This window comes from Vulpes vulpes, chromosome 12 (genome assembly GCF_048418805.1).
Source record: "Vulpes vulpes isolate BD-2025 chromosome 12, VulVul3, whole genome shotgun sequence".
Classification (NCBI taxonomy): Eukaryota; Metazoa; Chordata; class Mammalia; order Carnivora; family Canidae; genus Vulpes; species Vulpes vulpes.
The window spans coordinates 19,892,789-19,920,190 of NC_132791.1; the positions used below are offsets into that span (position 1 = coordinate 19,892,789).

The 27,402-nt window shown below is 47.7% G+C and overlaps 1 protein-coding gene and 1 long non-coding RNA gene across 4 annotated transcripts; one reads left to right on the forward strand and one right to left on the reverse strand.

Moving 5' to 3' along the window:
- On the reverse strand, window positions 1–5,220 carry ALDH1B1 (aldehyde dehydrogenase 1 family member B1). Of its 3 annotated transcripts, XM_072727894.1 has the most exons (3): window positions 4,835–5,220; window positions 4,306–4,506; window positions 1–2,642 (listed from the first exon to the last, which is right to left on the reverse strand). In XM_072727894.1, the coding sequence occupies exon 3, from the start codon at window positions 2,630–2,632 to the stop codon at window positions 1,079–1,081; it is 1,554 nt and encodes a 517-aa protein (XP_072583995.1). In that variant the 5' UTR covers window positions 2,633–2,642; window positions 4,306–4,506; window positions 4,835–5,220; the 3' UTR covers window positions 1–1,078. The 3 variants fall into 3 exon arrangements, with proteins under 3 accessions (XP_072583995.1, XP_025869039.2, XP_072583996.1); XM_026013254.2 differs by lacking the exon at window positions 4,306–4,506 and having other exon boundaries at window positions 4,835–4,945; XM_072727895.1 differs by lacking the exon at window positions 4,835–5,220 and having other exon boundaries at window positions 4,166–4,351.
- Window positions 4,381–27,402, forward strand: LOC112930828 (uncharacterized). Its single transcript, XR_003237209.2, has 3 exons — window positions 4,381–4,489; window positions 25,372–25,542; window positions 26,488–27,402. It is a non-coding gene; the product is annotated as an uncharacterized lncRNA (long non-coding RNA).

Here is a 27,402-nt window from a genome sequence, read left to right on the forward strand (position 1 = left end):
TTGGCAAACAACGTATGAATATCTTTTATTTGATTTTTAATTGAAATTAATTCACATATCATAAAAATCATCCTTTTATGTGAATCACCGTGCAATTCAGTACTTTTTAGTATATTCACAAAGTTGTGTGACCATCACTACTATCCATTTTCAGAACCCTTCGAAACTTCCCAAAAAGAAATCCTATACCCATTAGCAATTACTCCCCATTCCCTCCTCCCGCAACACCTGGCAATCACTCATATACTTTTTTGTCTCTGGATTTGCCTATCCTGGACATTTCATGTAAATGGAATCATACAATATGTGGCCTTGTATGTATGTCTGGCTTCTTTCATTCCGCCTAATGGTTTCAAGGTTCATCCATACTATAATGAATGTCAGTACATCATTCCTTTTTTTATGGCTGAATGGCACAAGGAATATTCCATGGAAACATTTCATTTATCCACTCACTAGCTGATGGACACTTGGGTTATTTATTTTAAAGGAATGATTTATATAAATGCATTCTTTGCTCACTTCTCCCTCAAATTAAAGAAAATCAGCAGCAAAATGAAGGTTAAGCAAGCAAAATAGCCAGCAACTGGTACTTAAAGGAAAAGCATTCTTGATTTTTTAGGTTAAGTCATTGAAAAATGGGGCCAAGATTTGGCACCCACTTAGTTTGACACTCCTAATGCTTTCAAATCCTGCGTCTGAACCGAGTCCATCTACTAAGCCATTAGGTTAATCCATTGGGAAGTCCTCGGATCAGAAGCAAGAACTAAAAGCCACTGCCCAGATCAGTAGTTTTACATCTATTTTCCAGACACTCCCAAGATTTCATGGAAATAACTCCGGGCCACCAAGGTGGCTGGGGCTGAGGCGCTATTAGATAGGACTCCAGGTCTGGTCCCCGGCCCTGCTTTACCAAGAGCAATTCTCATTTTAATTGTTTTATTTGTTGAGCTTCCCTATTAGAGTTCATATGGAACAAATAAAGTGGGGACTGAGGCTAAAAAAACTATTTGGCAACCATGGTCTAGGTGATTATGGAACCTGTGGACTGGAGGGGGGGTCCCTGTGGTAGCTTCTCTTACGAGTTCTTTTGCGGAATCTTGATGGTAACTGTCTTCACCTCCGTGTAAGCCTTAAGCCCATCCTCCCCCAGTTCCCGCCCATTGCCAGATTCCTTAAACCCTCCAAAGGGCGTGTGGCAGGTGATAATGTTGTAGGTGTTTACCCACACCGTGCCAGCCTGGAGCGCCTGCGTGAAGTACATGGCCTTGTCCAGGTCCTGGGTGAACACGGCAGCAGCCAAGCCGTACCTGGTGTTGTTGGCCCTCTCGATCACCTCCTCTATCTTCTTGAATTTAAATAAGGGCTGCACGGGCCCAAAGATCTCCTCTCTGGCGATCTTCATGTCATCCTGCACATCACCAAAGACTGTGGGCTTGATGAAAAAACCGCGATCCCCAAAACGCTCCCCGCCGCACAGCAGTCTGGCCCCCTCCTTCTGGCCGAGCGAGATGTAGTTCAGGATTCGTTCAAACTGCTCCTTGTCTACCTGGGGCCCCTGCTGGGTGTCCAGCTCAAAGGGGTTCCCGACTCTTCTCTGCTTAGCCTTCTCCACGGTTCGCTCCAGAAATTCATCATAGATGGATTCTTGGACGAAGGTCCGGGAGCCGGCACAGCAGCACTGGCCCATGTTGAAGAACAGGGCTTCGTGGCACTGCGCCACGGCGTGCTCCATGTCAGCGTCGGCCAACACGACGCTGGGGCTCTTCCCGCCCAGCTCCAGGGTGACCCTCTTCAGGTTGGAGTCGCCGGCCGCCTTCTGGATCAGGCGGCCCACCTCCGTAGAGCCGGTGAAGGCAACTTTGTCGATATCCATGTGCCGGGCGATGGCTGCACCTGCCGTGGGGCCGTAGCCGGTGATGATGTTGACCACCCCCGGGGGAAAGCCCGCCTCTTTGATGAGGGAGGCCAGGTACAGGGCGGAAAGGGGGGTCTGCTCTGCCACTTTCATGACCACGGTGTTGCCGGTGGCGAGCGCTGGGGCGAGCTTCCAGCCCTGCATGACCAAGGGGAAGTTCCAGGGGATTATCTGGCCACAGACACCAACCGGCTCATGCCGGGTGAAGCAGAAGTGCTCGCCATCCATGGGGATGGTCTTGCCGTGCCACTTGTCGGCCCAGCCAGCAAAGTACCGGTACACCTTGATGACCTCATCCAGGTCCAAGGCGTAAGACTCCTGGAAAGGCTTCCCGTTGTCCAAAGTCTCCAGTGAGGCCAGGTAGACGCGATCCCGCTCCACGAGGTCGGCCAGGCGGTTCAGCAGGCGGCCCCGCTCTGAGGCATCCATCCGGCGCCACGGAGACCCCAGGCGGAAGGCCTCGCGGGCTGCTTTCACTGCCCGGTCCACGTCAGCCCGGTCCCCTTCAGCCACATGGCCAATGACCTCTCCTGTGGTGGGGTTGACTGTCGGGAAGGTCTTCTTGCTGGCTGCGTCTTGCCACTCATTGTTGATGAACAGCTGGTTGTAGCGGATGTCCGGGTTCAGGATGGGGCTTGGAAGGGCTGCTGCGGAAGAGTAGGGGGCGGTCCTGCCACGGAGGCAAAGCAACCGGGGCGCCAGGAAGCGCAGCATGCTCTTGACTCTGCAGGGGGACAGGAGGAAACAGAGGGAACAGGTGAGAGATGGCCAGGTGGTCACACAAAGGCCCACCAGCCCGGACGTTCTAAGATGCCAGCGTAAAGGTGCCACCTCTAAAAAAATGGATTGTCAAGGGTATAAAGGCCCTATGGAACCTCTGGTCCAACGCCCTCATGTCCCATCTATCCTCCAGCTCACTCTCTCACCTCTTCTGGGTCTTGGATCAAATGTCACCTGCTCAGCAAGGCCTTCCCTGATTGCCCTTTATAAAATTTATAAAACTGCCACCCTACTCACCATCAGCCCCCTGTCTCCCCCATGCTTTATCTCTCCCCACCTGTGACACCAAATAGTATATTTACACACTTATGTGTACTTATGTGTTTATTGTCTGCCTCACCCCAGTAAAACATCAACTCTGAGAGGTCAGGCATTTTTTTTCCTGGTTCATTCACTGCTGTGTCCCTGATGCCTCAAAGCATGCCTGCCACAGAGCAGCTGCTCCACAGCTAGTTGCTCAGTGATACGCATCAAAATTTCCACAAACACTGTTCATGGTTTGACCTAACAATGGGGAAGAAACCAAAGGGGTTGAGAGACAGAGTTGTTCTCTGAGACAAGGGCTTGCTTCACTTCACCCCCGTGCCTCAGTTTCCTCTTATGTGAAAGGCCTCATGGGGCTACACTGAATGGGGCTGTGCACTTAAAAAGCTTGCCAGCCCTCGGCCCCAACACATCAGAGCCAGCAGCACCCTCAGGAACCAGCCTAGCCTGGCCCTCCGGGGCACAGGTCTCAGCTTCTCAGGAGGGTAGCAAGTCTCGGAGCCGCTGGAAAGAAGGGCCTGTTTATTCTTGCCTAAAACTCTGAAACATGCAGACTTTATTAAAAACAACAGCTATAACATTTAAACAGTATACAAAATGTATTCAATGAAATGCATTTCATACATATGTATGAATACAAATTCATGTATGAATTTCATACACAGGTGTATGAAATTCCTAGATTCATTGAAACAGTTACTCTTCAGCCATATCAACCCCTCCACCTTCTCTGTCTCACTTGAGTCTTGACCCATCCAGCAGCCAAGAGGGATTGCACCTGGCTTCTCCACCCCAACCCTCTGCCACGGGGCATCCTGGAAAGCAAAGCCCAGCCAGGTGCCTCAGCTTCATACAGAGCAGTGCTGCCCCAAGAAAGCCCTCCCTTGAAGGATAGTTGAGCCAGCAGACCTGTCAGGGGTGCATGCAAGTTCCATTCTGCTCAGTGCTCTGTCCCATGCTGGGACAGAAGCAGCTTTGTCTGAATCTGGGTCTGAGGCCGGGAGGGAACCCAAGGGAGGCTAAGTGGAGGTAACCAATCCATGGGGAGGTGGGGGTGGAGGGGCTAAACAGAGACACAGTCATAGACCAAGGTTGGCAAATCTTTCATGCTAAAAGCAAAGGCTGTTCCTCTTCTAGGGGCTTAAATGGGGTCCATGGTTGGAGCCTTCACTTGCATTTGGAAGATCACTGCTCGCAGCATACCTCGCTTGACAGTTTGCAGGCCATTTTCTTAGCACCTAAGTCCAGGAGACTCCCAGTAAACCCTGGAGTGATCTGGGCAGAGGATCATGACCCCCATTCTGGAAGAAGACTGGGATCAGAGAGAGAGGTCAGGGACTCACCGAGAACACACAGCAAGTAAGAACAGGAGCCTCAGCCTGGATTCCCACAGTCCTAGTTTTGTTTCCTCCCGACTGTGGGCGATTTCTTCCGGTTCCCAGCACTAGTGCCCACCGCGCCAAGCACCAGAGCTCTGGACCACCCTGTACGAGTGGCACCAACGGCAAGAGCGGCTCCTCCAATGAGGTGAATTAATAAGTGACCTGCAGTAACACTGGCTGTTAGCAAGGTTACACCCTTTCTGCGGGGAGGGGTACGTGCCTTGGCCTCCAGCAAGAGTGGGGTGGATGCGGCTCTCGGCCAGATTGGGCTGGATGCGCGGGAGCCCTGAGGTTGAGCTAAGGGGGGAAGGTTTGCCCGGATCTGCGTCCTGCGAGCCCCACAGCAACCACCCGGCGACCCGGGTGCAGGCGCAGGGGTGTTAGCGTCCAGGGGGTCCCACAGTGCACGCCTTGGGGTCCCTGGGGGTCCCCCCTCCAGGGCGGGCGGGGCGGGGCGCGGCGTGGGGCCCGAGGGGAGGGCGCTGGCTACCTGCGGCCGCCGGCTGGTCAGCCCCGGTGCGCTCCACTCCGGTGCGCTCCGCTCCGCCGCTGCTCGCTGCTCGCCCCGGCCGCCTCCGCGCTGGGCTCAGCCGCCGGACCCGGCCGAGGCCGCTCCTCCCGCTGGCGGTGGGGGCAGGGCCCCCCTCCTCGCTCCCGGCTCCCCCCACCCGCGGAGACTCCCCGCGCGGGCTGCGGCCCCCCGGCGCTCGCGGGGGAGCGGGGAGACCCCGGGGCAGGCCCTCGCCGCCACAGGTAGGCTGCAGCCGGGCGTGCGCTTCTGCAGCCCCTGGGGACCCCTCGGTGCCGCCCCCTCTCGGTCCCCCCCGCCCCCCGCCGCCGCTCTACCCCCTGCCCTGCCCCGTACCTCTGAGATGTTCTTTGTGTGCTTTTTAAAAATGCATTTTCTGGGGCCTGGGACAAAAAGAATATATGCACAACCTAGAAAACTTGGAAAACACGGAAAAGATTGCAAGAATTTTTTTTTTTTGATTGCAAGAATTTTAAGGAATACCTTCCATTGACAGTTTTTCTGTCAATTTCTGAGAAGACTGTTAAAATCCGTAAGGATTGTGCGGAGCTACTTCTTTGCATTCCGTCATTCCTTGCTTCATGTATTAGGTACATAATATGTTTATGATCATTAAGACTTACGTATTGACCTTACATCATTACGAAATTACATTTTTGACCTCTGGGGGGAAAAAACAGCTTCAATCCTTTCACCCAAAAGGTGCCATTTATCTTGCAGGTATTTTTAACTGTATTTTTTTTTCAAAAATTCATTTAATACAAAAGAAATTATATGGTGACCTCTATTCTGCTGCCTGCTTTTTTTCCTTTGCTTTCTTTCTATCGTTCTTCCTGTCTTTTTACTTATTATGACTTATTGTGAACCTTTTCTCATGTCATGTTAACTAAAAGGCAACACTGGCCTCTCCCAAGTGGCACAGAATTCTGTGGTAGGGTAGACAGTCCATGGACACTTAGCTTGTGGCCATCTTGTTGCCATAAAGCCTGAATGCACATCTCTCACTCGGCCTCCACTGCGCCTTCCCTCTGGTTGGAGAGGGTGGTGGGAACCTAAGAGCTGTGTTCCCACCCTTGTTTGCAGCTAGAGTTCTGTGCTAACTAGGTGCTTCTGATTTAGCGACAACCCTGCCAAATGTGGAAGGGGGAGGGTACTGTCCCGCCCCTTTGAGGGCATCGCTGACATGATGGCAGGTTTGAGGATTTTCTGCATTAGCCTTCCTGGTCCCTTCTCCAGCTTCCTGGATACGGGGTGGCAGCTGTGGGTGCCACCCCTAGACTCGGACCACCTGCTCTTTGAATCATGGCTGCAGGGCTGTGCCTGCAGCTAACCAGCTCCAGAGGTGGCCTCACACAGTAATGACACTGGTGGGCCACATCCATCTGGTGCTGGGACTCTGTCCTGGAGGTCTGGCTCTCCCTCCAGCCCTTCCAGCAATTCGGTCATCACCTGAATCAGTAGTTTCAAATCCCTGCTTCTGCACATATTGAGTATTCCTGTTTTCCTGCTTGAACCTGACTGACTCACATTATTGTTTCCTTAAGCTACATCTCTTTGGAATCTTTTGTTACCATGTCACCCTTAGCATGTTTACATCCTTGGACGCAAAATGTAGTTCTTTGCTCAAAGCAGCCCATCCCGCGTCTTGCCACGGCTATGTTCATGGCTTCCTCCGGCTCCCCCAGCAATGGTGTAGTCCCTTGCAGAGCCCTTCCGCCTCCCCCACAGCACATGGCCAACCCCGTACCCCTTGGGCACTTGGCACTCCATGATGGACTGACTTAATAATAATTCAGTCAATTATTAACAGCCTCATTGACAGAAGCAGTGAGTCCACAACAAGAGAAGTATCACTTTTCATGCTGCTGAGAAAGCTGTGGCAGGTGAGAGGCCAGTGGCAGACAGGAAGTGGCCCCATAGGGAGAGGTTGAAGGCTGTGTCCTGCGAAGAACAGCCGAGAAAGAACTGGTGTGTCCATTCCTTAGAACCCACGGGACAAGTTTGCACCCTCCAGATCTCCAAAGGACAAAAACAGGCATCTGTGGAGTGAGGGGCAGTTACAGGGAGCAGAGGAAGAACTTCCTGCCGGGCGCCTGGGTGGTTTGTGGTTGAGCATCTGCCTTTGGCTCAGGTTGTGATCCCGGGGTCCTGGGATCAAGTCCCACATTAGGCTCCTTGCAGGGAACCTGCTTCTCCCTCAGTCTGTGTCTGTCTCTGCTTCTCTGTCTGTGTCTCTCATTAATAAATAATAAATAAAATCTTTAAAAAAAAAGAACTTCTTGACAAAGCAGAGCCAGCTAAGGAAGGATAGGAGGGGCTGCTTTGAAAGGCAGTGAACCAAAAAGAAAAAAAAAAAATAGAAAGGCAGTGAACGGCAACCCCCCACCCCCCATCACTGGAGGAATACAAGAGGAGATAGACAACCATTTGGCAAAACCCTGTACAAGGGAGCACTAAATAAGGACTGAAGAAGACAGGTCGCTTCCAGACTTAGATGTGCATCAGAATTGCCTAAAAAGTATCCCCCCCAAAAAAATCCTAAAACCAAAAAAAAAAAAAAAAAAAAAACCCAACCTCACAATCTCTCTAGGTCTTACCTTCAGAGATTTTAAATTTTTAGGTGTTGGTTGAGACCCAGGATTTTTTTTTTTTAAATTCTCCACATGCTCTTGGTATACAACTATATTTGGGGAGGACCAACCTATCTGCTCTTTGGGGATTCTGTGACTACCATGGGTGGTTTTCAGAAAGGCACTAATCCAGCGAATGCTTTGTCTCTATCTATAGAGTCCATTCAGCATGCCCACCCTTGACATTTCATAAGCTGTGGCTGTCATCAGAACTCACCAAAGTTGTCCCATTGAAAGGCATTTGTAAAAGCATCCAAAAAGTTAAAAAGCAAAAACCTTCCACAATGCTTGACATTTATAGTTTAGAGACAAGGACACATGTGCCGTGGTTCAGGGTAAAAGGCATAAATTATTTTTGCGGAGAGTTGACTATTGTTCAGGAATGTTTTCGATTCAGCTTCCTAATTGGCAAAAAAAGATCCAGGCCTCTATAACGGATGTTGGGCCTGGAGCCACTGTGAGTGTTTGGACTAAAAGGATTGGAGGGGAAATAGTGAGATAACACAAGCCACAGCCAGGTCATTGTCAGCAAGGAATGTCACCCAGGGATGTGTTTACACTGGCCTGGTGGGAGAAGAGAAGCTATTTCTATCCTTCAGCATTTTGGGGCCTTATATGTCTAGGAAGTTACTAGAGAAGATTCCTGGCTCTGAGACAATGAACAGATGAGACAGATTCTGAACAAAAAGACATGCAAGCTGCACGGGGCATTTATTCTCCACGAGCCCGACAGGTGCCCCTGCTCTCTGCCTTTGAACTAGAGATGGAAACTGGGTCAAGATAGTGAGGGAGCTGCAGGGAATGAAAATTTAAAAATAAAAGTGCATGTAAAAGCAAACGAGAATAAACCCTTTGCCTCCCTGTCCTTTTCTCCTGAGTGAACCTCTATACTCTGTGAAGTTTACATTGTGTGAACACGACCAAAGTCTGAATGTTGTCAAACCAAACAACCAGCCCTGAGTACTGACCACTAATTCCATTTCCCTTCCACCTGCCTGCCTTCCTTCCTCCTACCCTCCCTCTGCACCTCAGGTTATAGTTGAGTAAACTGTGAGCCAAAAAGGGAGAGGGACTTGCCCAAGGACCCACAGGAGGTGTGTGGCCAGAGTTCAAGCTAAATCCCGGCTCTCGCACAAACACACAAATCACAGGGACATGGAAGTAGAATGTGGGGCAGCGCAGGGCATCTGTCGTTAAGGATCATGAGGTAGGGAGATTATACCGGATGAGAGGGGTGGGTGCAATGGAGTCACAAGGATCCTTATCGAAGAGGGATGGGGATATTAGCATCAGAGGAGATGTGATAGAGGCAGAGGGTGGAGTCATGCAGCCGTGAGCCAAAGCACGCAAGCAGCTGGAAAAGGCAAGGGAACAATTTTCCCACAGTGTCTCCAGAAGGAACACAGCTCTGCCAACACCTCCATTTTAGTCCAGGGACACACATTTCAGAGCCCACAGAACTGTAAGATAAGCTAGTATTGTTTTAAGCCATTAAGTTTGTGATAATTTATAATAGCTAACAAATGGAAAACAAATACATTGGCTCACTCATTTATAGCCCTTGTAGTCATTCGAGTTCATGGGCTCTGGTCTAGCTGGAGCAGGCCTAGTGGTCAACAGCCTTCCACTGTACAGATGCCACAATTACAGCGGACGTTGTTTCTTTTGCTCACCCAGCATTCCTCTGTTCTGAAAAGGGACCTTCTTCTGCCTCCACCCCAGTCATATTTTTGAGTCAGAACTGCCCGTCATAGCATAGTCCATATCCTGGGGAGCTCATTAATCCCTGTTAACTATAAATGCCTTCTATTCTGCATTTCTAACAAGTCACTCAGGGATGCCAGTGCTCCTAGTGCCAAGACCAGGCCTCATACAGCAAGGGTAGAGTGTGAAGGACGAGCAAGGGGTAATGAAGAAGCAGGTGAAAGTTGCAGGTAACAGGGACAGGCATAGGCATAGCATAGGCCTTGAGATGGGAGAGAGGTCAAGTGCATTCAAGGAACTGGGAGAAGACAGACAAGAGAGGTGAAGGGGCAAATAGCTCTGGAAGAGGCTGGAGGTGTGGGGAAGGGGCCAGACTGTTCTGGAGGCCCAAGTAAGATCTCTGACCCCTGGGCCAGGCCCCGGGGATAAACCTAATGTGGTTCTACCCTGGAGTTCCTCTGAGCTTGACCCGACCACACTGCTGGCATAAACTACCATACACCTCTGGTAGAGAGTAGCTCCAAGCTCTGTGGAAGAACAGAGGAGGGACCCTGAGTTCCTCCCACCTGGGACCTCTCGGGAGATTACTTTTCAGCTGAAGTCTGTGTCAGTTAGAACTAGTTCAGACACAGGGGCACCTGGGTGGCTCAGTAGTTGAGCGTCTGCCTTTGCCTCAGGTCATGATCCCGGGATCCTGGGATCGAGTCCTGAATCGGTTCCCCGCAGGGAGCCTGCTTCTCCCTCTGCCTGTGTCTCGGCCTCTCTCTGTGTGTCTTTCATGAATAAATAAATAAAATCTGTTTTTTAACGATTTTATTTATTTATTCATGATAGACATAGAGAGAGAGAGAGGCCGAGACACAGGCAGAGGGAGAAGCAGGCTCCATGCCAGAAGCCCGATGTGGGACTCGATTCCGAGACTCCAGGATCACGCCCTGGGCCAAAGGCAGGTGCTGAACCACTGAGTCACCCAGGGATCCCAAATAAATAAAATCTTAAAAAAAAAAAAAAAAGAAATAGTTCAGACACAGATCATTAAACAGTGGTTCTCAACTGTGACTACATGGTAGTAGCATCACCTGGACAGCTTTTTACAGCATCAATGCCTGAGCAACACTTCTGATCCCCAGTCAGAATCCTTTGGTGTTGCACAAGATTGTCTAATTTTCCTCATTGTCATTTGGGTTTTTTAAAAGATTTTATTTATTTATTCATGAGAGACACACAGAGAGAGAGAGAGAGAGAGAGAGGCAGAGACACAGGCAGAGGGAGAAGCAGGCTCCATGCAGGGAGCCGGAAGTGGGACTCAATCCCAGGTCTCCAGGATCATGCCCTGGGCTGAAGGTGGTGCTAAACTGCTGGGCCACCAGAGCTGCTCTTGATTTTGTTTTTAAGCTCCTCTACTGACTCCAGTATGTAGCTTTTTGTGGACTCCTGAAATTAGAGACAACCCAAAGTAAAAGTGGCTTAAGAGAGAAGCAAACTTTTCCTCTCACTTCAAAGAAGTGCAGAGATGGGCTGTCTGGGGTGGATGGAGCTCTGCTTTGCCTTCCTTCCTACGGCACAGAATCCCACTAGAGTTTTGAGGAAGAAGGAGGCAAGTTGAAAGGATCCAGTTTGCAATTTAAAGATTATTCTGGTTGTAGTGTGTGTCTCTTCTAGATTCCTAGGGGGTAGAGATGATTCCAAGTTATACTACCCAAAACAGCAGGTGTCAAGAACTACTTAAGCTGGCTGCTGATGGGCACAGAGAGGTCATTATATTTATTTCTGTGTATACTTAAACTGGTTCATAATAAAAAGTCAAAAAACGTGATAGGATTATGTCACCAGATCATTAGAATCTGTCCTCCTGGATCAAAGGCTCTGCAATGGATCTGTCCCTTTGTGCCCCTCATGGGTGGGTCTGAGGGGTCTATGTCTTTATCTAAATGCACAGTTAATTATTGGACAGCAATCACAGAACAGGGCCAGGGTGGCACCAGGGGCAAGGGGATGGGTGTGTGTGACCTTGGGTAGCTTCCTTCTCCCAGCCCCAGTCCTCCCCACTGTCAAAGGAGGGGCTATAAGCTATGAGATGCACAGAAGGGCCATTGGAGGATCAAGGCCCAGGAGGTTATGGTTTGGCTGATAAATTGTTAGCAGAGTCCTTGGACCACAAACTTCGGCCCCACACATGTGCTAGTTGTAAAACCGTCAGTTGACTTTCCCATCCTGTTATCACCGCTGGTTCTAGGCTGTAATGAGGCAATGACTGAAGTACAAAGTGTTGGCAGACGCCAAGTGTATTTTTACACACTTGCTGGCCTGGGATGCTGCCCCGCCGTTAGTGACACTTGGGGCAGATTTGCCAATGAATGTGCAAGGAAGGGCTTCCTAGCTCCAGGAACACCGGACCAGAGCAGAGGAGTGGGGATGAGCCACTGCTCAGGATACCCTTGCCTTTCTCCTCCTGCTTCCAAGACTGTTTCCACACTAATAAGCATCTGCTTCCATCTTTCCTCTCTTCACTCAGCATCTATTAGGGATGACCCTGGTGCAGAGACCCTGGCAGTGCAGAGATGAACCAGGCACTATCCCCGTCCTCAGGCCTTTGAGGCAGATTGGGAGGCACACAGATGTGGAAACTGGTGCATTTCTCTTACACAGTGTCTCTGTGAGAAAGCCCCAGGGTGCCAAGAGAGCAAAAAGAAACAAGAAATGGAACACGATAAAGCCTGGGAAGGTCTTGGGAGACTTCCTGGAGGAGGTAATACTTGATCTGAATATTGAAAGCTGAAGAGGGCCAGGGGAGAGATGGCATTTCTGGAAAGCTGAGTTATAGGTGCAAAAGACCAGAAACGAGGGGTGGCCTGGGTGGCGTGGGGAGCTGTGAGTAGTTCCTGCTCGCAGGTATTTAGGATGGGATGGGCAAGGTGGGGTGCAGTAAGAGAGCCAAGGCTGGATTGGGGAGGGTGACATACCAGGAGGGGCCTGAAGTATCATATCATGCTAAGGAGGGGGGAGGGAGGCTTGGACTAGCATTCATAGCAAGTCTTATTTATTATTCACCTGGTATCTAGTGTGGTGTTTACACAACCTTTTCATATAGGCTGCATCCTGGTTAAGGCCACAGATGCAAGTTGGGGAAATTGCCGTAGGGGTGGAATAAGAAAGGTGTTTCCCATTGCACATCTGTTCATAAGAATTATGGGGCATGGAATATTCCTTCCCCAGGACAGAGCAGTATGTCTGCAACAATGAGGAGGATGGAACCACAGATGAGAGAGGACACAAGATGTAGTGGGCAGAGACCTGGGCTTGGGGCCAGAGGCCTGGGTTCCATACTACCTGCCTCACTGTGTGCCCTCTGGGCCTAAATGTCCATATAGTGAGGGGACTGGGCTAGACCACAGACCCAAATGAAGTCTTACACAGAAGGTCAATGTCAGGGTGCCTGGGTGGCTCACTCAGTTAAGAGTCTGCCTTTGGATCTATACCCTAAAAACTACAGAACACTTCTGAAAGAAATTGAGGAAGACACAAAGAGTTGGAAAAATATTCCGTGTTCATGGATTGGAAGAATTAACATTGTGAAAATGTCTATGCTACCCAGGGCAATTTACACATTCAGTGCAATCCCTATCAAAATACCATGGACTTTCTTCAGAGAGTTGGAACAAATCATCTTAAGATTTGTGTGGAATCAGAAAAGACTCTGAATAGCCAAGGGAATATTGAAAAAGAAAACCAGAGCCGGGGGCATCACAATGCTGGATTTCAGGTTTTCCTACTACAAAGCTGTGATCATCAAGACAGTGTGATACTGGCACAAAAACAGACACATAGATCAATGGAACAGAACAGAGAACCCAGAAATGGGCCCTCAACTCTATGGTCAACTAATATTCGACAAAGCAGGAAAGACTATCCACTGGAAAAAGGACAGTCTCTTCAATAAATGGTGCTGGGGAAATTGGACAGCCACATGCAGAAGAATGAAACTAGACCACTCTCTTGCACCACACACAAAGATAAACTCAAAATGGATGAAAGATCTAAATGTGAAACAAGAATCCATCAAAATCCTAGAGGAGAACACAGGCAACTCCTTTTTGGAACTTGGCCACAGCAACTTCTTGCAAGATACATCCATGAAGGCAAGGGACACAAAAGCAAAAATGAACTATTGGGACTTAATCAAGATAAAAAGCTTCTGCACAGCAAAAGAAACAGTCAACAAAACTAAAAGACAACCCACAGAATGGGAGAAGATATTTGCAAGTGACCCATCAGATGAAGGGCTAGTACCCAAGATCTATAAAGAACTTACGAAACTCAACAGCAAAGAAACGAACAGTCCAATCATGAAATGGGCAAAAGACGTGAACAGAAATTTCACCAGAGAAGACATAGACAAGGCCAACAAGCACATGAGAAAATGCTCCGTATCACTTGCCATCAGGGAAAAACAAATCAAAACCACAATGAGATACCACCTCACACTAGTGAGAAGGGGGAAAATTAACAAGGCAGGAAACAACAAATGTTGGAGAGGATGTAGAGAAAGGGGAACCCTCCTGCACTGTTGGTGGGAATGTGAACTGGTGCAGCCACTCTGGAAAACTGTGTGGAGGTTCCTCAAAGAGTTAAAAATAGACCTGCCCTACGACCCAGCAATTGCACTGTTGGGGATTTACTCCAAAGATACAGAGGCAGTGAAACGCTGGGACACCTGCACCCCGATGTTTATAGCAGCAATGTCCACAATAGTCAAGCTGTGGAAAGAGCCTCGGTGTCCATCGAAAGATGAATGGATAAAGAAGATGTGGTTTATGTATATGATGGAATATTACTCAGCCATTAGACACGACAAATACCCACCATTTGCTTCAACATGGATGGAACTGGAGGGTATTATGCTGAGTGAAGTAAATCACTCAATCGGTGTCCTTCAATCGGAGAAGGACAAACATTATATGGTCTCATTCATTCAGAGAATATAAAAAATAGTGAAAGGGATTATAGGGGAAAGGAGAGAAAATGAGTGGAAAATATCACAGAGGGTGACAAACTATGAGAGACTCCTAACTCTGGGAAATGAACAAGGGGTAGTGGAAGGGGAGGTGGGCGGGGGGATGGGGTAACTGGGTGAGGGGCATTGATGGGGGGCACTTGGCAGGATGAGCACTGGGTGTTATACTATATGTTGGCAAATTGAATTCCAATTTAAAAAAATACAAAAAAAAAAAAAAAAAGAGTCTGCCTTTGGCTCGGGTCATGATCCCAGGGTCCTGGGACTGAGCCCCAGGTTGGGCTCCCTGCTCAGTGGAGAGTCTGCTCCTCCCTCTCCCTCTAACCCTCCTCCCTACTTGTGTTTTCTCTCTCTCTTTCTCTCTCTCTCTCTCTCTCTCTCTCTCTCTCCCTCCCTCCCTCCCTCGTAGATAAATAAAATCTTAAAGAAAAAAAAAGGTCAGTGTCAATCCAGGTGAAAAGGAGCTGCTCCCTGGACCTCCCCACCCCCAGAGGACCCCTGAGGCAGCTCCAGGGGTCTCTGTGGCTCCATCATCCCTCCCAGCTCTGTTCCTGGGCTGAGGTGTCTAGGAATGTTCAGGAGGGGCAGCATAAAGCGACTCAGGGGCAGGAACCAGGGCGTGTGGCCTCCACCTGGCCTGGTGAGAATCCTTCACAGGGTCTAGAGGACAGCTGGCCAGGTCTGTCCTCCCAGGACCAACTTTTTGGACCAAATGACCTGCTAGAAAGGAGGGTGGGTGGACAGATCAGGGATCCCTTTCTGGGCAGTGACTTCCCAGGGCTGTGAGTTTGTCCCTTACCCCACTCTGGTGTGTAAAGGGTGGGAGAGGCTCCTCAGGCAGACAATACAGCACCAGGTGGTGCTTGAGCCTATGGAGGAGCTAGGTGTGCCATTCAAAACCTGAACACCAGAAGTCCACACGGACTAGGAACATAGAGCCTGCTGGGCCAGGCAGGACTCCTTCGGATGCTGAGTCATGAGGAGGTTTGGGGGGGGTCTCAGGGCAGTGGTTAGGAGGCCAGAGTAGATATAGGTGGGCTCTTGGGGGCTCAGACACTGGCTGCTTACAAATTGGTTGGTGATCATTTCATATGAAAGCACCCATATGGCAGTACTAGCACTTTTCACCTGGGAAAATGAGTCCTGCAATGTCATTTATGACTTGAGCCAAAGGGGTTATCACTGTGACAGGAAGAATATGAACTAGGAGCGTTGTTACCCTGATTGTACAAGACAGGAGACTGAATCCCAAGCAGGGACAGAGACTTGCCCCAGGCCAGGCAGAGAGACCCTGGCAGTCAGGGCAGGGCATGATGGAGGAGAACCCCAAGTCTCTGTCTCTGCACCCTGAAGCCACCACACTACGCTGGTGGCCTTGGAAGTGTAATTACTGCCTGCTGGGGACAGATCAGTGCCTTTAATAGGCATGTTTATTTAAAGGGCTTCCAGACTCTCAACACCTAGAAGGAAAGAAGAGATAATTCAATCTTGTTTTCAAGCAAAAAGAAAAGCAAAGAGGAGGGGTATGAGGGCGCCGAATCATCCCCCAGTTGAGGAGGCCAGAGTCTCAGACTGCATCCCACCAAAGCCATCTCTGCCGGGGACAAAGGAGCTGCTGTACTGAGCGGGGCTGTTTCTTCTCCAAACCACATTTGCAAGCCTGTTTAATCATGGTCTTCTAATCAGCGCCACCATTCTGCGCTTCACAGAGCAGCGGGGGCTGGCAGAGAGGGCCCTCCTGCTCCAGATGTACAGGCTTCAGGCCCCACCAACAGGGGTCTGCCCCTGCTTCTTGTCTTCACTCCTGCTCCCGGGGCTTGCAGTCCCTGGGCTCCATTCCAAAGTGATCTCGAGCTGGGAAACTATTCCTGCCTCCAGCTGAAGAGCATTGAGGAGCATAGTAGAGGAAAAGCAATTATTTTTGAAAACTCGAGGTCACCCCCTCAGGGAGCCCTCAAGTCCATAGTAAACCGAACTCCTGGTTTTAAAACCTGAAGGATTTTTAAAATCTTCCTCTGCCTGCCAAATAGGCTCTACCCTTTCTGAGTATGCGTAAATGGGTAATTTCTTACAACCTTAAGGCATGCTGGGAGCAAGATACTCACGCAGGTGACACTGAACCAGGTGCTTGGCCTGTGCTTTGAGTGGCATGGGAATCCCATGAAGCCAGAGAGATGTCTGATTAGATCCTGCCTTATGTCTCCCTGGAATTTGAAATGCTTGATTTAGGGACACCTGGGTGGTTCAGTGGTTGAATGTCTGCCTTCGGCTCAGGGTATGATCCCGGGGTCCTGGGATCAAGTCCTGCATAGGCTCCCTACAGGGAGCCTGCTTCTCCCTCTGCCTATGTCTCTGCCTCTCTCTGTGTCTCTCATGAATAAATAAATACAATCTTTTAAAAAATGAAATGTTTGATTTAAGTATACCTGAAAATGTCACCATATTAGTGATCTACTGAACCTTTCTATTTATCCTGAAAATTTTAGAAGTGGATAAGGTAGAGGGTGCTGAAAGATATCTGTCAGATTATTGAAGTATAATATTACTTAACATTTGTTGAGGGCTTATCCTGTGCCAGGCACTTTACACGTGTTGCCTGTTCAAGGCTCATCACACCCACATATAGGTAACCGACCTCTGATTTCTATCTCCAAGGAGGAACAGATTTAGAGGGGTGTTGCCTGGCCACACGTTAGAATCACCAGGGGGTTTATAAAAACACCGATGCCCAAGTTCCACCCCAGACCACCTGAGTCAATCTTCAGGGATGGAGCCTGATCACGGGTATGATTTGAAGTGTTCTGGGTGATTCTAATGTGTGGGCAGAGTTGAGAAGATGGTGTTGTATAATCTGCTCAAAGTCGCCCAGCTAAAGAGTGGTGGACTCTAACCCAGCATGTCTAACTCCCCAGGCCTCATCTGAATATACCGCTAATCAGTGTCATCCGTTACCTTCTCAGAGGAACTAGGGATTTAGTTTCTTTTCCCCTTAACAACAAAGGCATATGTGAGCCTGAAACCTCTAGCAGCTCTGGAAGCAGATGTGTTTATTTCCTGCTCTAAATCTTCCTGATTGTACCAAATGAACGTGACACAGTGTATTAATTTGCTATTGTCCCCTGATACAAATGGCCACAAACTTATGGTTTGAAACAATGCAGGTTTATTCCCTTACAGTTCTGGAAGTCAGAAGTCTGAAATCAGTTTCACTGACCAAGTCAAGGTGTCAGGGCCAGACTCCCTCTGTTCTCCCTCTAAGGGAGAATCCATCTCCTTGCTATTTTTAGGGTTGTTTTGTTTTATTTTTATTTTGTTTTAAGGATTTTATTTATTTATTCATGAGAGACACACACAGAGAGAGAGAGAGAGGCAGAGAGAGGCACAGGCAGAAGGAGAAGCAGGCTCCATGCAAGCAGCCCGATGCGGGACTCGATCCCAGGACCCCAGGATCATGACCTAAGCCAAAGGCAGATGCTCAACCACTGAGCCACCCAGGCGCCCCGTTTTCAGTTTCAAAACTGTTTTTTTTTTTTTTTTTTTTTTTGGCTCCTTGGCTCATGGCCTCTTCCTTGATCTTCAAAGTGAGCAGCACAGTATCTGCCTCTTTCTCTCTCTCTTTTTAAAATATTTTATTTAGTTATTTGAGACAGAGGGAGAGAGAGAGACAGACAGAGACAGAGCAGGAGCAGAGGAGGGGGGGAAAGGGAGAGGGAGAAGCAGACTTCCTGCAGAGCAGGGAGCCTGACAGGGAACTCGATCCCAGTACTCTGGGATCATGACCTAAGCTGAAAGCTTGACCGACTGAGCCGCTCAGGTGCCCCCTTTTATAAGGATCTGCCTTTTATAAGGACCCTTGTGACTGCTTTTAGGGTCCACTTAGATAATCCAAAAAGTCTCCCCATTTTAAGATCTTTGGCTTACTCACATCTGCAAAGACCCTCTTCCATTTTACAGTCAGCCCCAGGGGCATGGTATGCGACTTTATAATCTGTCCTTGCCCCTGCATTAATCAGCCCACGGCTACAAGGCAGCTGACTTAAGTGAAACCAGAAAAAAATCCATCATAAAGGAAAGAGACGGGTCAAAAATCAGGGAAAAACAAAGCATTCCGCTGACAATAAAATGATGGAAAGGGGGCCCATCAAGGTCTCTCACAAACAACTGTGGTAAGATCTAATATTATCGGGGCACCTGGGTGGCTCAGTGGCTAAGTGTCTGCCTTTGGCTCAAGTCCTGGTCCTGGGATTGAGCCCCATGTGGGCCTCCCTGCTGGGTGGGGAGTCTGTTTCCCCCTCTACCCCCCCCCCCCCCCACTTATGCTCTGTCTCTGTCTCTCTCAAATAAACAAATAAAGTCTTTTTTTTTTTTTTAAAGGATCTAATATTATCTGGGACCTCTAGAGAAAATAGAGACAAGCTCCTCAATTTGTTTTTTTTAATTTGTTTTTATTGCAGTTCGATTTGCCAACATATAGTATAACACCCAGTGCTCATCCCGTCAAGTGCCCCCCTCAGTGCCCGTCACCCAGTCACTCCATTCCCCCACCCACCTCCCCTTCCGCAACCCTTTGTTCGTTTCCCAGAGTTAGGAGTCTCTCATGGTTTATCTCCCTCATTTTTCCCACTCAGTTCCCTCCTTTCCCTTATAACCTCTTTCACTATTTCTCATATTCCCCATATGAATGAGACCATATAATGTTTGTCCTTTTCTGATTGACTTACTTCACTCCGCATAATACCCTCCAGTTCCATCCACATCGAAGCAAATGGTGTGTATTTGTCGTTTCTAATGGCTGAGTAATATTCCATTGTATACATAGACCACATCTTCCTTATCCATTCATCTTTCAGTGGACACCGAGGCTCCTTCCACAGTTGGGCTATTGTGGACATTGCTGCTAGAAACATCGGGGTGCAGGTGTCCCGTTGTTTCACTGCCTCTGTATCTTTGGGGTAAATTCCCAACAGTGTAATTGCTGGGTCGTAGGGCAGGTCTATTTTTAACTCTTTGAGGAACCTCCACACAGTTTTCCAGAGTGGCTGCACCAGTTCACATTCCCACCAACAGTGCAGGAGGGTTCCCCTTTCTCCACATCCTCTCCAACATTTGTGGTTTCCTGCCTTGTTAATTTTCACCATTCTCACTGGTGTGAGGTGGTATCTCATTGTGGTTTTGATTTGTATTTTTTCCCTGATGGCAAGTGATGTGGAGCATTTTCTCCTGTCAAGCTCCCCAGTATGGTCTTCTTAGCCTAATGAAGGTGTTGCCTCAGGGAAAGCTGTTTATTCCTTTGAAGGAAGGCTCAGAAAAGCCAGGTGTGGGGGCAGCCTGGGTGGCTCAGTGGTTTAGCGCTGCCTTTGGCCCAGGGCGTGATCCTGGAAACCCAGGATTGAGTCCCAGGTCTGGCTTCCTGCACGGAGCCTGCTTCTCCATCTGCCTGTGTCTCTACCTCTCTCTTTCTCTCTCTCTCTCTCTCTGTCTCTCATGAATAAATAATAATAAAATCTTAAAAAAAAAAAAAAAAAGAGCCAGATGTGTTGTCAAGTGCTCTTCTGCTAACAGAGGAATTTGAGGGGTGGATCCCCTCACCTCTAGAGATTAGGGGTTAGGCTAATGTTGCCCTCTAGTGTCTACAATAGGGGGCGACCAGAGGTCCCATGTTGAACTAACCGATCATTGGTCCTACACTAACAAATACGCTGTCTCGCTCTAACAGCTTCTGGAGCTGCATGCATACTTATCTATGGAAACCTCTTGAAATCTGGTGGAGAAATAAAAAATAAATAATAAATTGGTGGTAAATTTCAGGCAAAGACCCTCACGGGGAGATACCCTCATTCATACTTCTATTCAGGTTCAAAGCCATCTGTGATTCGGCTGACGGCAACAGGAGTGAAATCATGTTGGTTGATATTAGTTTGGTCTGAATGAAAATTTGGTTAAGAAAAAAAAAATGCTGTAGCAAGTACCCAAGAGAGCCCCCGAAGAGCCTGGCTCATGGCACCCACACCCTGCCCACCTTGCGTAGCCCCATCCCGCACACGTGAGCGATGGTGAGTGATGGTGCCGTGTCACACCCGAGATTAGATCATGGAAGACTGAGGCGTCTGTCTTGGGCTTTTTCTCTCTGATCTCCTCCTCCAGGGAAGCACGCTGCCATGTGAGCTTTGGGGACACGCACCTCTGACAAGCTGTGGCATCCTTTCAGGCTGTCAACATCCCATAAGCGCACTTGGAAGTGGATCCACCAGCGCAGGCAAGTTGTCAGGGGGCTGCCAATGGCTTGGTCACAACCCCATGAGAGACTTGGAGCCAGAACCAGCCAGCTAAATCATTCCTGGATTCCTGCCCCTCAGTAACTTGTTTAAAAGTGCTAAGTCTGGGTACGCCTGGGTGGCTCAGCAGTTGAATGTCTGCTTTTGGCTCAGGTCCCGATCCCATGCAGGATGGAGTCCCCAATTGGGCTTTCTGCATGGAGCCTGCTTCTCCCTCCACCTATGTCTCTGCCTCTCTCTGTGTGTCTCTTATGAATAAATAAATATTTTTAAGTGCTGAGTTTATTTCATTTTTAAGATTTTATTTATCCATGAGAGACACAGAGAGAGCAAGGCAGAGACACAGGCAGAGGGAGAAGCAGGCTCCATGCAGGGAGACTGATGTGGGACTCGATCCCGAAACTCCAGGATCACGCCCTGGGCCGAAGGCAGGCGCTTAACCGCTGAGCCACCCAGGGATTCTCAAGTGCTAAGTTTAGGGGCAATCTGTTATGCAACAATAGAGAATGAATACAGCTGACTGTTCTGTCTCTGTTCTAGAACTGGCAATTTTTAGTTCCTCCAATGGGACATTTTGCAAAATTCCAGGTAACTTGAAGCATTTTGTCTATCTTTCAGAAGTGTGCAGTGACTGATTTGTCTCTTTTATAAATGTTCAGCCATTGACCTCTGTGTTCCCAGATTTTAATATGAAAAAAAGGCAAAGAGAAGATGACTTGGAATGATCTAATACCAAAAAATGGGGATTGGCTGGTCAAGGCACACAGCTTATCATCACTGGTGCTTCCCTGACACAGGGGCAGTGGAAAGTGGCTAGGACCTCCTTTATCAGGACAGACCATTATATCCCAGGTGACCCTCTCTTTCTGAAAACCTGAATCTTCCCCTCCACTCCTCACCCCCCACCTCACCTTTGCCTTGACCTTCACCAGGAGCCTTCAGTTTGAAGAACTTACTGTAGTGTTGGGAATCATCTTTTCTATTCCTGACCTGGGGTCTCGCTCTATCTGCTCTCCTAACTTGGCTTCTGGATACCTCTCTTCCTTGCTCCTGACCTCCTTTTCTCAACTGCACATTGACTGCCGTGAAGTGACCCTGACTCTCTTTCCTTAACAACATTTCCACCTCTTCCAAGTCAAGGGAGCCTCAGCTGGAGGTCAGAATCAGAAGGAAAGCAAAGGGATTGGAGTAATTCACACCAGGGGGTGAATGGCTGATAGCTCCATAACTGTAACTGTAGCCCACCCCCAGGACTTAGCCTTAAAAACAAAAACAAATAAGAGTGAATCATGCTGGTGGCATTTTACATGAACTGAAGAAGAAAAAAAAGGAATTACTCTGGTACTGAGAAAGATAAAGGGACCAAAAACCTTCCCCATAGCCTGAGATAGACTTAAAGCTCTGGGACCAGAGATGAGGCCGAATCAGCTCTGCCACTGACAGGCTTTGTGGCCTTAGCAACTTAGCAATCTCTCTGAGCTTCAGTTTCTACACCTGTAAAAGGCTGTGATGACCTCTGTATCTCATTTGTAATAAGCTACAAGCAAGCCAGCACAGGTGATGTGTCCAGCCAAGTGGGTGACCAGGTGCTAGATTTCCTTTCTTCTTTTCCACCACCGAATGTGGACTTCTTCCACCGCCGGCCCCAGCCCTAGGATCTGGTGTGTGGGCCACGAGCGAAGTGGACTGCAGGAGGAAAGCCAGATCTGTGCTGGCCACCAGGATGGGGAAGGTAGCAGATGACCTTCTTCCCAGAAGCCCCTGGCCCCACATGCCCTGACTGGGTACAGATGGTGGAAGCTGAGGGTTGGCTGCAGGACAGGGCTGGCGGCTCCCAAGTACCACGCAGGGTGGAGGGGGAAACAGCTTTCCTTTAAGGCAAGTTGGCTCAGCCCACTGCTTTGTTTAGCTTCAAACATTCAACTTCTCATTTCTATTTGAAAATCTGCATCTGATGTGACGTCCTGGCAGCTGGCGAGAAATGTGGGGAGCTGCATCTGTGTGTACGTGACAGCCTAGTCTTCTCTGTGCCTGGGATCACATTCAATCACTCATTCATCAAATATCCAGTAGGTGCTTACTATCTGTGCTAAATGCTGGGATCCAGTTGATGAACAAGACAGACATGGTCCCTGCCCTCAGACTGTAGGTTCATGGAGGGGAGGGGCTGCCAGTAGCTCATTACCCAAACAAAGCACACAGGTTGGTGTATGGTTGGGGCCGATGGGTGTTCTCAAGGACTGGAATATGCTACCATCAAGGTGGGTAATGGCCTTTAACCAGGTAGAAGGGGCTGGTGAATGTGTTTCTGTTAATCCATTCATCCAACAATTATTTACATCTACTCTGCCCTAGGCATGTGTCAAAGCCCTCAAGGGAACGTCGCCTTGCCTACCAGGAGCTCCTTGAGGGATGTGCAGACGTGTGATCATTCTCCTCTGTACCCTCCATGCTAGACTCAGGCTTGGTGATGCAATAGGGACTCAGATACTGAGCCTGGGATGGAAAGCAATGCAGAAAAGCAGAGAATCCTTCCTGGCTGAACAGAGATTTGAGGAAGGGGGAGGGCCCAGATTATCACTAGTACTACTGTGAACTTGAGGACCTGAGAGATTCAGGTTCTAGCTCTGGTTGTCTTACTCAAGAGCTGTGTGACTTCAGCCAAGCCCTCTCCCTTGCTGGTCTTCAGTTTCCCCTACTGTACAAGAAAGGGGTTGGAACAGTTCAACATCTGGGTCAAAGCCACAGAGCCCAGGACAATATCTGGGACAGAGCAAGAACGATTATGTCGTTTGTCAGAGGGGCCAGATGCAACCAGAGTTGGAGACGTGAGTCCTGCTTATGACAAACAGTACTAAGCAGTGCTGTGACACTCTCATCCTACCTGTTCATAATCAGGGTGATTTTGTAATCGGAGGAACACAGCATAGTTCAGTTTATAGTGATTCTTGGATCATTGAGTCTGACAGGCAAATTTCCCCTTAAAGCTTGAGGTTAAGTATATTTTCAAGTGATCATAGTTCATTGGTTTGTTTTAAAGAACAATTACAGTAGGGTGATAGGTACTATGGGACCTATAAAATAAGATTCTAGACTCTATCCTTGCTTCCAAAGACTAGAATGTAGAAAGGAAAAAGTAGTTAACTTTCCATCAGAGACACCTGGCAAATACCACCTCGAATGAGTGATCAAGGAGAACCACACCAGTGATGGCAGATGTCACCTGGTATGTCGTGATAAGAAGAGCACTTCACCTCTGTTATATTCTTCCCATAAATCTATAACCTCAGTCTAAGCATGAGAATAACATTAGCCAGGGACACCTGGGTGGCTCAGCAGTTGGGCAGCTGCCTTCAGCTCAGGTCATGATCCCAGGATCTGGGATCCAGTCCCTCATCGGGCTCCCTGCATGGAGCCTGCTTCTCCTTCTGCCTATGTCTCTGCTTCTCTCTCTCTCTCTCTCTCTCTCTCTCTCTCTGTCTCTCATGAATGAATAAATAAATCTTTAAAAAAAAGAGAATAACATTAGCCAAGCCCAGATTAGAGAACATTCTCTACTGGGCCAGAACTTCTTGAAACTGTCAGGCTCATGAAAAAATAAAGAAAGATTGAGAAACTATCATAGCCTAGAGGTGACCACGAGGAGACAGGACAGCTAAGTGTAACACAGTGCCCCGCATTGGGTCATGTCGCAGTAAGAGGACATTAATGGAAAAACCGGTGAAATCCAAGTAGAGTCTGGGACTTACTTACTAGGTCTGTACCAATGCCAAATGTCCTTGTTTTGACATATGTACCATGGCAACATGAGAGGGTCACAAAGGGGAAAACTGGACAAGGGCTATTTGTGAGCTCTTTGTACTATCTACACAATTTATTTTTTCTGTAAAACTAAATTTATTCCAAAATAAAAACTTTATTTTTAAAAAAGGAAATAGATGGGATCCCTGGGTGGCGCAGCGGTTTAACGCCTGCCTTTGGCCCAGGGCGCGATCCTGGAGACCCAGGATTGAATCCCACGTCGGGCTCCCGGGGCATGGAGCCTCCTTCTCCCTCTGCCTGTGTCTCTGCCTCTCTCTCTCTCTGTGTGACTATCATAAATAAATAAAAATTTAAAAAATAAATAAATAAATAAGGAAATAGAAACATTTTAAGACTAAAATAAAAGCATTTGGTAAAATGGAGGGAAGGATGATTAATAGACAAAATACTTTCCTTCTTAGAAAATACCATACTGGGGTCCCTGGGTGCCTCCATCAATTAAGTGTCTGCCTTTGGCTCAGGTCATGATCTCAGGGTCCTGGGATGGAGTCCCTTCTCGGGTTCTCCACTCAGTGGGGAGTCTGCTTTCTCTCTCCACCTGCCCATCCCTCCCCTTCCTTGTGCTCTCTCTTTCTCTCTCAAATAAATAAAAAATCTTTTAAAAAAGAAAATGCCATAGAATAATTTGTTTCGTCCTAGTTGATGGGGTTAGGGTTTTTGATAGTTAACAAAATTCCTAAGGGAATGAAACCAAACTACAAGGATTTATGTAAGGTGCTGCCTTATAACCTCATGCTTCAGCTTGGTGCTGATATAGAGGGTTGCACAAGATGAACTAAAAGCATAGGAGGAATCACTAACTCTGGAAGGGTCGCAGAAGACTTCCTGGAGGAAGGGGCATTTTGAATAGTATCTTAAAGGATGTATAGGGGCTATCAAGCTAATGAGAAGGAGTAAGGATAAGAATCTCTATAACTATATTTAATAAATATTTATTGGTTACCTACTAAGTGCCAGCCACTAGGCTAGGCTCTGGGGGTATAGCTTAAACAAAACCAAGAAATGTTCTCTGTCCTCATGGTGTTTTGTTTCCTGTTACCCTCTGCAACCTAGGTAATTACATGGCTGTAATTATGGAGTGGATGTGGATCTTTAGGTATGTGTGTTCTAGAAATATCAGCTACTGGGGCCTGCCCTGTCACCATCCTGGCTTCTAAGGGACACCACTCCATGTTAGGCTTCTGCTGCACACAGCACCATGTTTTTACCAGACTGGTTTGCCAGGTATGTGATCTGTGCAATTACACAGGACACTTGGGGTTTTTTCTGCTGTTATCATCTGGAAATGCTGAGTAATTTTACCTTTGAACTTGCGTTTTGTAAGTGAAGTCTAATGAGATAATGGAGCATGCATGTGAGTGGGAAGAGATATACGAGGTAGCAAGGCTTGCACGTGTGGGCTTGGCCCCATGGGGACGGTGAGCAGTGCACACAGCAAGCAGATGGCCTGGCCACTGCGTGTGCATACGCAGTACACCTGGGGTGGTCTCCGGTAACAGTAGGACCTGAGGGGGCAGCCAGGGCTGGGACATGAGTTCAGATTGCTGACAGTGAGGGTAGTAGCAACAGCAGAAGCAGCAGTGCTGGCAACAGCTGAGCCTCACCAGAAAGGAGACTTCAACTCTGAGATATCAACCTTTGCTTGATTAGTCCTTGCATTTATTGAGAGGCTACTGAGTGTTAGCTTCCGTGTTTGATAGAAACTCTAGTTATGCCCCACAAGAGGTAGAAGGAATAACGGGTTTTTTTCGTTAATTTTTTGTCTCAATAAAAAATATTATATAGCAAATTTGGAAGAAATAAAAAAGAGAGGAAAAAAAAAGACTCCATAGACTCAAAACCTCAACAAATAACTACTACCATTATGGTGTACTTTTTTCTAGACTTAGCTATGCACATTTTTACAGTGTTTAAACAATATATAATATATATTTTAGCAAGTGAATATACCACATTAACTTTCTTTGACATTTATGTGGTTTCCAATTTTTTGATAAGACTTTGCTTTACATCTTTGTGTATAATTGTACTTTTTAATAAACTCACTCATTTCAAAAGAACATGAAGTTCTTCATGAATATCAGATTATTTCCTAACCCAGAATTTCTGTTCTTTGTTGGCTGTGGTTGCTTTAGGCGAGTCATTCACTCATATGTTTGGTTATTTCAGCACTGACTTGTCTCTAGCTTTATAACAATACATTTAATAACTCTGATGAGATGGACAAATCCCTTGGAAGACACGACTACCAAAGCTTCACTCAGGAAGGAATAGATAACAAGAATGGCCCTGTGTCTGTTAAACAAATTGAATTCATAATTGAAAATCTTCCAACAAAGGAAACTCCAGACCCAGATGGCTTCACTCGTGAATTCGAATACCACCTTATTCGAGCAATGAAGAATACCAACTCTGCACAAATTCTTACAGAAACTAGAAGAGGAGGAAACACTTCCCAGTAATTTTATAAGGCCAACATTTCCCCAACACCCAAAGCAGACAAAGACATTTCCCTCCCCTGCGCCCATGAAAAAAAAAAAGAAAAACTATAGTCCAATATTCCTTATGAATATAAATGCAAACAGCTTCAACAAAATGTTATCAAAGCAAATCCAGCAGAACATACGAAGAATAATTCATAATGCCACATGGGGAAATAACCTGCATGTCTTTCAACTGATGAGTGGATAAACACGCTTAGGTGCATTCGTACGATGGAATACTGCTCAGCGGCAAAGAAATGAACTACGGATACACACAACATGGATAAATGTCAAATGCATTACAGTTAGAGAAGGTGCACGCAGAAGCTATATACATTACGTTTCTATTAATATGGCTTTCTGGAAAAGACAAAATTATAGGAACAAAAAACAGATCACTGACTGCCAGTATGAGGACAAAGGGTGACCAAAGAAGCTCAGCACAGGGGAATATCTGGGGTGAGAGAATAGCTCTGTGTCTTGATTATGGTGGTGATTATAGCACCATGTGTTTTTTGTCAAAACTTGGAATTCTCCACGAAAAAGCATACATTTTACTCCATGTAAATAATATCCCGATTAAAAAAAATAAGAAGGCCAA

What these genes read in the sequence shown, in the direction of transcription:
- ALDH1B1 (XM_072727894.1), bottom strand. Translation starts at nt 2,632, where the DNA reads ATGCTGCGCTTCCTGGCGCCCCGGTTGCTTTGCCTCCGTGGCAGGACC.